This window comes from Notolabrus celidotus, chromosome 21 (genome assembly GCF_009762535.1).
Source record: "Notolabrus celidotus isolate fNotCel1 chromosome 21, fNotCel1.pri, whole genome shotgun sequence".
Taxonomy (NCBI): domain Eukaryota; kingdom Metazoa; phylum Chordata; class Actinopteri; order Labriformes; family Labridae; genus Notolabrus; species Notolabrus celidotus.
The window spans coordinates 14751012-14762671 of record NC_048292.1 but is presented as its reverse complement, the minus strand read 5'-3'; the positions used below and the strand labels follow the sequence as shown (position 1 = coordinate 14762671).

The window sequence follows — 11660 nt, the reverse complement described above, 5'->3', positions numbered from 1 at the left end:
GAAACACAGACACATGCTCATATAGGTAGGGTAATTTTCTGCAGACCAGCTAAATGAAGCCACATTAAATCACTTCGAGGGACAGTGGGGGAACTTAGGAGAGGTAAGTAGTCGAAGATGTCAGCAAGAAGCCCCGGACATCTGCCAAGATGATTGTTGCTGACCTGACCTCCTCTGGAGTTGATGTTTGAAGGAGTACAGTTGTGAGGGATCTTCATCATAGTGGGCTTCAGGACCATCGTCCCAGAAGAACCCCTTTACTCAAAGAGCGGAACATCAGAGCCAAACTGAGGTTTGCCCGTAAACATTTAGAAGGTAAAGATGAGTTTTGGAAGTCCATCCTTTGGTCTGATGGAACTTTTTAAACATATGGATGTTGTTCATGTTTGGCCAAGAAAGGGAGAGTCCTTCAACCCTTAGAACACGGTCCTCAGAATTAAACATGGTGGAGGGAGCATCGTACTGTGGGGCTGTTTTGCAGCCTCAGGCACAGGGAGCCTTGTTCTGGTGCATGGCATCATGAAAAAAGAAAGTTATGTTGACATTTTGAGGGATAATGTGAAGAACTCTGCTCCTAGTCTAGGCTTTGGTCGGCGTTGGGTCTTCCAGCAAGACAATGATCCAAAGCTTACGTCAAAATTGGTCAAACAGTTCTTAAAGGACACCAAAACCAAGGTCCTGGAGTGGCCCGTACAGAGCCCAGATCTAAATCCTGTGAAGAATCTGTGGCGGGTGCTCAAAGTGAATGTCCATGCTCAGAAACCATGTATTTTGGACCAGCTGGAACTATTTGCTTTGGAAAAATGGGCCAAAATCCCTCCAGAGACATGTGCCAACCTTGTAAAGAACTATTTGAAGAGGTTGGCTCAGAACGGGCACACTATTGACTACTTATGGCCAGGGGGCTAATAATTTTGGACATGCCATTTTTACCTTTTCTTGTTTCAATTCATTGCATCAATAAAATATCCAAGTCAAACATAGTGAACATTTGTCTTTGTTATTTTGGAAACACATAAACTATAAACACTTGTTTTTAATGGTCATTTTCATGGAGAAATCAAGGGTTTTATCTGATTTCACAAGGGGGGGTAATAATTTTGACCTCAAGTGTATATGTAAATCAGTCTCTGAGCCGATGGTGTTATTTTCCTTTGTAGCTCATAAAGAGACTTTAGAGTTGATTTCAGTCTGTTTAATAAGTAGTCAAAATTACTAACAGGAGCTTTAAGTTTGTTTTTTACTGTAACTTGATTTGCTTTGATCAGCTCAGATTTAATTGCTGTTTTTATTTAACAAGGTGCAATTTCTACAACCAGCCACATTCCTGCAGTGATGAAACCCTGCATTTGGAAACCACACAGTGTCCAAGTCAGCTATTTGTTTTTACATACTTCAATAAAAGTTCAAACCAATCATAGATCGCCTCTGTGATTCAAAAATGACTTTATTCTTTCAGACAGATTCTTGTAAAAAAAAAAAAGAAAAAAAAAAGCATAGCTATGATTCAAGTACGATTCTACAAAGGAAGTCAGTTTACACCTCATCACAGCCATGGTTTTCACATCTTAGGATTCTTTTAGTATCAGAACAGACACTTCATTCACATGCGTGGTTAAAGTGGTGCTCATGTAGTGTCAGTAGAAAGCTGCCTCAGGTTCTTCAGTATGTTTGTACCTCTTGTTTAGCGACTTCTAGCAGGATCTGTAGCTGTTTGCTGCAGTAATCTGTTCAAACAGAAATGTTAAGAACTTTTCAACTTCTCTATCTGAAGGTGTTACCACATATTCTGAATCATGAGCTGTATTTTAATTAAAAGGATTAATACGTTTGCAGAATTTGGTCAGACTCACCGAATGTTCTTCTCAATCTTGGGGGCAGGCGATATCTGTAGATGGTCACATAATAAACTGGAACCCCTGTCAGCGTCATAGCAAGGCTTCTCCCCGTGTTCCAAGGGTCCGAGTACAGAGACAAACCCACGATGAAGAAACAAACCACCGTGAAGGTGACGGCGATGACCAGGGGCACCTTTAAGTGTTGAAAACACAGAAGATCAAACTTTTGGTTTAGTGCTAGGATGCAAAATGCTGAACACTCTGAGAGGAAAACTTCAGACACGTTCACCTTGAAGGGTCTCGGGTGAAGCGGGAAGCGATATCTGTGGATGAGCATTCCCAAGGTTGCCAGAGCGATGAAGAACCAGCGGGAAAAGGAGGCAAAGTTGAGGAGTTGCTGGAGCTCACCTGTGATTAACATCAGCACCACCAGGGGGTACTGCAGACACACCACACTCCTCTGTTAGCATAGTTCATTCAGACAGTTAAAGAATTTTAACAAGCAATTTGTTGCTAGGTATTCATAAAATAAGTCTGCATGTTTTACAATTTGACAAAAAAAAATGTATACAAGCGCCATCTGCTGGTGAAGACCATGAGTAAGCTCAGAGAAAAAAAAACGTACAAGTTGGTCTTAAATTAAGCTAAGTTTTTGTCAAACTTCCAAATATGGCCTGCAGGAAGTGAGTTTGTAAACTCATTTATATAGCAAGTTTCACAGACATAAGTCATGAAGAGCTTTACATAAAACACCTGAAACATAAATGGAGAAGTCATGAATTATTTGAAGGTATATAGTATATAGTATCTACTGTGAGGTGTAGGGTAGGTTACTGTTTTCATTATTTGTGGTGTTATTTTTTGTTGTTTGTTTATGATAATGGTTTATTGTGTGGTCACATTGATTAGGTAAATAGCAGGTCATGTGCTAGGGGCGGGGGCAGGGCGTAAAATTAACTTTTTACCTCATCTGCCATTGGCTAGTGACCTTTCAAAAATTTATTAACCAAATAAAAAATCATGCCTTATTTGATTTAAAATAATTACCATTATTATTATGAAAATCCAACTTAAGCATCACTTAAAGAATACAGTTATGTACAGATAAAATTCTATTATTGCCATTTTATTAGGTTATACTTCATTTCGAGGTGACTGCTGCATCATCATGTGTTAGAAATATTCAAAAGTGCAACCTTTAAAGGTGACATATCATGCAAAATTGACTTTTTAATGGTTCTTTACCTGAAATATGTGTTCCTGGCATGTCTACAAACCCCCCGAGAATGAAAAAAATCCATTCTGCCCGTTTTGATTTCTACACCTTTCTGTAAATGTGTGTGAAACGAGCCGTTTCAGACTTCCGTGTTTTTGTTACGTAACAACAATATCCGGTCTGTCACGGAGTCAGAGCTCGGAGCTTGTTCAGCCCATAGACTGTATAAAATAATACTGAATCCCTCCCCCGTTTTTCATTACCTGCACAAATGTGTGCTAACAAGGAGCTTAGGAGGGAGGCATGCTAGTTGTAGGCTGTCTTAATAAACACAAAGGTCGGTTTTACTCCCCACGTCTGCAGATTTGAAGATCTAGTGGATGATTTTTATTTATCATGGATAAGTGCTAGCGCTAATTAGCATAGCCACATAGCTACATGTTCATAGCTGTAGCTGTAGCTGTAGCTGTGTACCAAGACACACGTCTACATACTGACAAATAAAACAACAAGAAACACTAAATCTGTGACCAATCCTTCATAAAAGGTCCTGCTGCCTTTCTGGCAGAGGTCGGTTTTACTCCCCACGTTTGCAGATTTGAAGATCTAGTGGATGATTTTTATTTATCATGGATAAGTGCTCACGCTAGTTAGCATAGCCACATAGCTACATGTTCGTAGCTGTGTACCAAGACACACGTCTACATACTGATAAATAAAACAACAAGAAACACTAAATCTGTGACCAATCCTTCAGAAAGGTCCTGCTACAGGCGCCTCTCCATCAGGATCAGACTCTGGATCAGATTCAGAGGGTTGAAGTAACGTGATCTCTGAGCAGCCGTGTATATTCAGCCAACATGTAAACATTAGATCAACGTGCTGGAGGCACATCCACTTCCGGAGGGGGCGTGGTCAGAGAGAAAACAGAGTGTTCTGAGGAGGACTGAAGAAGAGGACTTTTCAGGCAGACCAAAATCTGATTTCAAAGTGTTTTTTTGAGCATAAACTTTAAAGACATGTTTTGGGGACCTCTTAGACCAATATATATTGATGAAAAAAGCGTGATATGTCACCTTTAACATTGACTGAGTGAGCCAAAAATGTCTGTCTCACAGCTTTAACAGGAACGTCTTTGACTTGAGCTCCAGTAGCTGACGTCACGCTGTTTCTGTTGTACCAAATCACAACACAAGTACAGCGCATCGCAAGGGTAAAAAAAGAAATAGCCTGACAGTCGGCAGAAACGGGCCAAAGTATGAAAACAAAACCTCACATGCAATACAAAATTTTCCATCAGTCACTGGTGGGTGCTAATTTTACAGCCTGGGTGGGGATGATTAATTAATTTAAGCCACCTGTTACCTTTTGTTTGGAGTCGCAGAGAGAGGGTGAGCTGGGTTGCCATATTTCTGTTGACAGTTTTTTTTCTTTGATCACTGTGATCATTTTAGTCATCAGTTTTGTGCACGCTATCATGAGTTGATCAACTTTTTGTGAAAAATATTTATTGGATATCAGTGATTTTTTTGCTCTAGTGCGTCAGACAAGTCTACTAAGCCAAAACCCAGCGACTCAGCAGCTTTTTGATTCTGTGAAGTCGCTCCAATAAATATAAAAGGTAAGTGGGCTAGAAGAGTCACTGATTGAAGCTTTAAAAAAATGATGTTAGTGCACACTTTGAGACGATCAAAGTGGTTAAGTGATTCTTTTTTGTGTTGTGGTTTTAACATAAGATCAAACCCTGTGAGTAATCTTTGCTGCTGTCTAATCACCCATGGCTGCAGCATGTTAATTCTGTTAAATATAATGGACAAATATTAAGACATATCCCAGGAAATGCATAAACTTTCAAATATGACCCTGACTTTTATTTGTCTCCACCCCATTCCACATTCAAGGATCCTCTCTCACTGTATGGTGTGTGAAAAGTGTTTTACCAGAAACATCACAGCAGGTAAAGGTGTGTTCCTGCGGATGTGAATCATGGAGAAGATATGAGGCCAGTGTCCTTCTCTGGCCCCCACAAACAGCATCCTACAACACAAAAAATGACCTACAATCAGCATCTAAGCTGCCATTCTCAACTGGAAACAGGAGAACATGAACCAATCTGGGCTTAGATTACCTGGGAGCCCCAAAGAAGCCACCATTGAGGGCTCCAAGGCAAGACAGGGACACCAGAATAGGAATCACTGATGACAATCCCTGGAGAGCACGGTTTGCAAATGTCTGCAGAAGAATAAAAGCTTAATAAGACCAACATTTAAACTTTTAGTACCCTCATAACTCATATGGTTTCCCTTTGAAATGCCCAGTACCGACCACAGCTACAGCTTCTGAGAGCAGCAGCTCAGCAGGAGTCATCATGGTGTAGTAGGCCACATTAACGAGCACATAAAAGATTGTCACTGCCACCATGGAGCAGATTATTGCCAGCGGGATGTTTCTGACAGGACAGGACACATGCAGAGAATGATATTTCAAGACAACCCGGCTTGTAAAATGATATTAGAGTGGGGAGTAAATGTCAGATTAAAATACCTGTTTGGGTTTATGACTTCTTCTGTGACAAAGTTCAAATAAAACCTGGAGGAAAAATGGAAATTACAGCCACTGAATCAAGTATTTTTTAACATAAATCATATGGGGCGCCCTTTGTAAAGAGGTGCAGACTGAAACAGCAACAATTCTCCACATTAAGCTTTTGAACGTCTTAAACATGTAGTGTGAATTCTTAAGAGTCACTATTTTCACATTTAGAGGAATATTTGTGATCATTTTTATTTATTAATTTTTTAATACTATTTGGACTTTCACCTTTATTAGATAGTACAGCTGAAGAGAGGGGAAACGTGGGGAGTAGAGAGTAGGGGAAGACATGCAGGAAATGGTCACGGTCGGGAGTCGAACCGGTGACCTCTGCAACAAGGACTATGACCTGTTTATTTGGGGTACTTAGACCACCAGGCCACCAGCGAACCCTATGATCGTTTTCACATTTAACTTTGTTGAGACAAATATATCTAAGTTTAAATCAATGTTAAATCCAAATGCTAAATCTAAATGTGAAATATAAATGTTAAAGGCTTAATCAAAATGTTAAATGTTTAATCTAAATGTTAAATGTTCACTCTAAATGTTAAAAATGAAGGAAAATGTTAAATCTAAATGTGAAATGTTTAATCTAAATGTTAAATCTAAATATTAAATGTTAAATCTAAATGTTAAATGTTAAATATGTTAAATGTTTAATCTAAATGTTAAATATAAATGTAAATGTTAAATATAAATGTAAATGTTAAATATAAATGTTAAATGTTGCTCTGCGTTCCTAAATATTTTGCTATAAATGTTAAATCTAAATGTTAAATGTTTAATCTAAATGTTAAAAATGAATGCAAATGTTCAATGTTAAATCTAAATTGTTAAATATTTAATATAAATGTTAAATATAAATGTACATGTTAAATATAAATGTGAAATGTTGCTCTGTGATCCTAAACATTTAGCTATAAATGTTAAATCTAAATGTTAAATGTTTAATGTGAAATCTAAATGTTAAATGTTTAATGAAAAATATAAATGTTAAATCTAAATGTTAAATGTTTAATCTAAACTTAAATGTTAAATGTTAAATCTAAATGTTAAATGTTGCTCTGCGATCCTAAACATTTTGCTATAAATGTTAAATCTAAATGTTAAATGTTTAATGTGAAATCTAAATGTTAAATGTTTAATGAAAAATATAAATGTTAAATGTTAAATCTAAATGTTAAATGTTTAATGATAAATCTAAATGTTGAATGATAAATCTAAATGTTGAATCTAAATGTTAAATGCTCAATCTAAACTTGAATGTTAAATGTTAAATCTAAATGTTAAATGTTGCTCTGTGATCCTAAACATTTTGCTATAAATGTTAAATCTAAATGTTAAATGTTTAATGTGAAATATAAATGTTAAATGTTAAATGTTTAATGAAAAATATAAATGTTAAATGTTAAATCTAAATGTTAAATGTTTAATCTAAACTTAAATATTAACTGTTAAATCTAATGTTAAATGTTGCTCTGCGATCCTAAACATTTTGCTATAAATGTTAAATCCAAATGTTAAATGTTTAATGTGAAATCTAAATGTTAAATGTTAAATGTTTAATGAAAAATATAAATTTTAAATGTTAAATCTAAATGTTAAATGTTTAATCTAAACTTAAATGTTTAATGTGAAATCTAAATGTTAAATGTTAAATGTTTAATGAAAAATATAAATTTTAAATGTTAAATCTAAATGTTAAATGTTTAATCTAAACTTAAATGTTTAATGTGAAATCTAAATGTTAAATGTTTAATGAAAAATATAAATGTTAAATGTTAAATCTAAATGTTAAATGTTTAATCTAAACTTAAATGTTTAATGATAAATCTAAATGTTGAATCTAAATGTTAAATGCTTAATCTAAACTTAAATGTTAAATGTTAAATCTTAATGTTAAATGTTGCTCTGCGATCCTAAATATTTAGCTAAAATGCAAATTCACACCGCATCCAGCAAAAATACCAAAATAAAAGCGTGGAAGTATTGTGGAAAAAGATCACAAATACTCCTCTCAATGTGAATTAAAAAAAAAGTGACTTTTAAAAATTCACTCTACATTTTTATGACATTTTGGAGCTGATTGTTGAGAAATATTGCTTTTATTTTCAGTGTGTACAACTGTACAAACAGTGCCCTATAAAATCTGGGTTAATTTACTGTTTTTAAGGAGGAGATAAATAAGGCTTGTGAAGTATGCTTGTGCTCAAACTCTAATATGTGTTTTTTTTTACCATCCACCGTAGGCATACAGGCCATTATAAAAGGCAAGTGGCAACCTATCCAGCGTTAATGTTTCAATCTCAAATCCATTCTGGAAGTTCTCAGTTTTTCCTGAATGGTAGAGAATGTAGAAAAAGACAGATGGTAACAAAAGATAAAGACAGCATATTTAAGTTATTTGATAGTTGGAGAACCACCCTATGGAGTCCTTACTACTGTATATCCACCTACCGTTGGCCAGTGCGATGACACCAGGTATGATGATGAGCACCAGAGCGAAAATCTTAAGGAACGTCAAAGTGACCTGAGTGCGAGTGGCTAGGGTCACACTCCAGCAATTCACTGCCACGACAAACGCTAAAAACACATAAAGAAAAGTTTATGGTAAACACACAACTCAACGACAATTTAAGAGACCTAGCTTTTCATAGAGAGAGGATGTATCAAGCACTCACTCACTCCGAGGATGCTGACTAGCTTGATTAGCGCTGTGGGAGCAGCACAGGGTTCAAAAAATGGCTCCACAACGTAGCGGCCAAAAGCCAGGGACACATATGAGGCCACAGCAGGTCTGGGAATAAAAAAAGATGCTTGTTATGGAAAGTGATTTGACTTTAAAGTTCCACTCAATCACAATAAGTTTGAGTATTTCTTTATATGTCCTGCGCTGATGAACAGATATACTTAAGTATCAAAAAGCAACAAAAAAAGATGCTAATAGGTTTTCATAATGGTATTTTTGAAGACCTTGTTGCTGACTTGTCGGCACTCAGGGTCACATACCTAACTGCGTCCAAATACAGCACTTACTCTAATCTTTCTGTTGCCAACGGTTATGGATTTGCTGTGGCTTAGTTATCAGCTGTCTAGCTTGCTAGCAGTTTCATGGAAAATCAAAGTAAAGAAAAAACAGGATAGAACAAAAGAAGCACAACCTGATAAAGAAGAACTCAACCCAGAGTCTTAAAAAGGCCGGCAGTGGCCCCAGTGTCTCCAGTAGATACGTGTAGTGGCCCCCTGACTTTGTGAAACTGGTGCCCAGTTCAGCATAGCATAAGGCGCCTCAATGTGCAGAAAGAAGAAGGAAGGAAAAACATAAAATGTAAGTCAGAAGGTTTGATGGTTCTTAATGAATACAATCAGCTCTGATGGATTTAGGAACATTGCATAATGAGGTGAAATCCAGTTTGTTTACATCTTTATGCTAGCAGTGCTACTTTGATGTGCTATTATCAGGGTGTTGGCTGTTTAGGAACATGGAGTTACTTCCAGACAAACTTTATTTATTTATTTTTTAAGATATATTTTTGGGGCTTTTTTCACTTTTATGAGAAACAGGAAATGTGGGGAGCAGAGAGCGGGGGGAAGACATGCAGTAAATGGTCGACCGGCCGGTAGTCAAACCGGCTACCTCGAGGACCATAGCCTCCATACATGGGACACTTAATGGGACCTAGACTGCTAGGCCACCAGCGCCCAGACAAGCAAATGCTAGCACACTTGTAGATTAAACTAACTCCTGACGGTGGTTAAGAGTTTATCAACTTAATACCATCAAGTTAGCATTGTCAGTTTGAGCATTTTAGCATGGTATTAATGGCATTTAGCAGAAAGGAAAGCCTCACAGAAATGCTGCTATGACTGTAAGCTGTAACTAGCATGATGTTAAGCTGTAACTCCAGACTCCATCAGCAGATAAACACATTTCAACTGCTTATTATTAGTATTTGTATTTAAGTTGAATGATTGATTCCATTTAAAGATATAGGCTATTTACGAAAAAAAAAAACATATGAAGATTAGTGCTAAAATACATTGCTGATCTGCTGCTACTGTATGAACCATCTCGACCTCTGAGGTCATCAGGTACTGGTCTGCTTTCAGTCCCTAGAGTCAGAACGAAACATGGTGAAGCAGCGTTTAGTCATTATGCTCCACATATCTGGAACACACTCCCTGAAAGCTGCAGGTCCGCTCCAACTCTCACCTCTTTTAAATCAAAGACTAAGACCTTTTTATTTGCCACTGCCTTCCTATCTTAGCTTATTTTAACTCACTTTAAAAGCAAATTTTAAATTTAATTCTAATATTTTTCTAATTATCCTTTTCTTATCTGTTTTATTATATTTGTCATTTTAATTGTGCTCTTTTATGCTTGTCTGAATGTTTCCCATGCTTTTAATGTTTTAATGTAAAGCACATTGAGTTGCCTGCATGTGTGATATGTGCTATACAAATAAATTTGCCTTGCCTAATCAGCAAAGGTTGACATGCTAGCATGTTAATCAAACAAGACCAAAATGGTAGACTTTGGCAACTGAACACTGTTAGCTTTCTCAAGTCTGTGTTAGCATGCTAATGTAAACATTTAGCAGAAAGCAGAGTCTATTAGAGATGCTAGTACTTTTGTAGAGTCTTTATCTTCTAATTGTGTAACTTGTGGAAAAACTTGGTCCAGTTTAGTGCTGGTTGACATGTTTTTATGAAGTCTGTGGAAAGTGCATGCTCAAATATGCACATTTCAGTTTTTAATTATACAAATGAAATACTTTAAAATGCATTCAAAGATACATTAGAATAGATTGTTACATAGTTTGACCATGACAGCAGACATGAAATACACCATCAGTCATCTTACCAAACAGGGAAAGGACCCCGCAGAGTGCCCACACCAGCAAGGAGAGCCCCACACTGCCACTGTTCATCAAGACCCCCTTGGGTGCAATAAAGATGCCACTGCCAACCACTGTACCAATGATGAAGGACACCGCAGACATCAAGCCGATCTCTCTCCGGAGGTGCACCCCCTCTTCTTCTGTCTTCTCTTTCTTGCCATCCAGCTCTTTCTTCATCTCCTTCCCTTTGTAGCTGTAGATTCCACTTGGAAACCACAAACTGCGCACATTGAGTCAAATCTGCATATTTGAAGTTAACACCTACATGTTAGTCCTGCAAAGCTAAGTTCTTACCTTAGTTTGATCGTCGCTCAGCAACAAAGAGGCAGCAGGTTCTTTTCGTGTCTCCACCTGTTGATTCCTCCAAACAATAATCCTCTTTTGCTTCTTGTAACCCTTCTGTATGCACATTTGCAGCAGTTTCTTGAATGTGCACGAAACTGTAGTGAAAGAGACAACACTAGCCACAACATGCCCCCCTCTCCCTCCTCCTAGTTTACCCTGCCTGTTTTTCTCCCCTCATTGGCTCTAACCCCTTCCACCACCCCCAAAAGCCTGTGCGGGGAACAAAGCCAGCAGTCTTCCAAGCTTTGGAAAGTAATCACTGCAGTTTAAAGTCCCCAGACTTTCCTACATTGTCCTGTTTGTGTATATGTACAGCTTGACAGAGGCCTTTGGGACTCCGGGGGAAAGGGGTCAGGGTGTTGTGGAGGCAGCTGCACAGACTGCAGGAGGGTTATGTTCAAAAACAACACTCAGACATTTTTTTAACTTGTGACATTGAAAGCACAGAATACATTTCATGCAAAGTCTGCTTCATCGTAACCTGAAAGTTTTGTGAGATGTAACGGAAAACCCTCCAAAAAAGTCTCAGAGGCTACTCTAGTAGCTTTCCCCCCCTTTTTTTCACTTGACTGACCGCTCTATGGATGTCAGTTTCAGTCCATCTGGCAGGGTTATAGCTGTGCTTGTTAAAATTCTTCCACAAACAGAGTACTGTACATATGTGGTTTCACTCTGGTGAAATATACCATGTGTTAAAAATCTGCTATCAAATGCCAGGAGATATCATCTGGATGCATTCAGAATTCTGACCAAGAATTCTGCAAG

General features: G+C 37.5%; 1 protein-coding gene and 1 long non-coding RNA gene across 2 annotated transcripts; one reads left to right on the top strand and one right to left on the bottom strand.

Moving 5' to 3' along the window:
- Nucleotides 1-1430: 1430 nt before the first annotated feature.
- si:ch73-352p4.8 (cystine/glutamate transporter) lies at nucleotides 1431-11440 on the bottom strand. Its single transcript, XM_034673056.1, has 13 exons — nucleotides 10845-11440; nucleotides 10514-10770; nucleotides 8811-8937; nucleotides 8331-8446; nucleotides 8107-8232; nucleotides 7887-7986; nucleotides 5599-5643; nucleotides 5380-5503; nucleotides 5183-5286; nucleotides 4995-5091; nucleotides 2128-2277; nucleotides 1854-2031; nucleotides 1431-1727 (listed from the first exon to the last, which is right to left on the bottom strand). Exons 2-13 carry the CDS (start codon nucleotides 10725-10727, stop codon nucleotides 1663-1665), a joined length of 1446 nt encoding a protein of 481 aa, XP_034528947.1. The 5' UTR covers nucleotides 10728-10770; nucleotides 10845-11440; the 3' UTR covers nucleotides 1431-1662.
- LOC117804722 lies at nucleotides 4440-5666 on the top strand. Its single transcript, XR_004629236.1, has 2 exons — nucleotides 4440-4675; nucleotides 4956-5666. It is a non-coding gene; the product is annotated as an uncharacterized LOC117804722 (long non-coding RNA).
- Nucleotides 11441-11660: the final 220 nt, after the last annotated feature.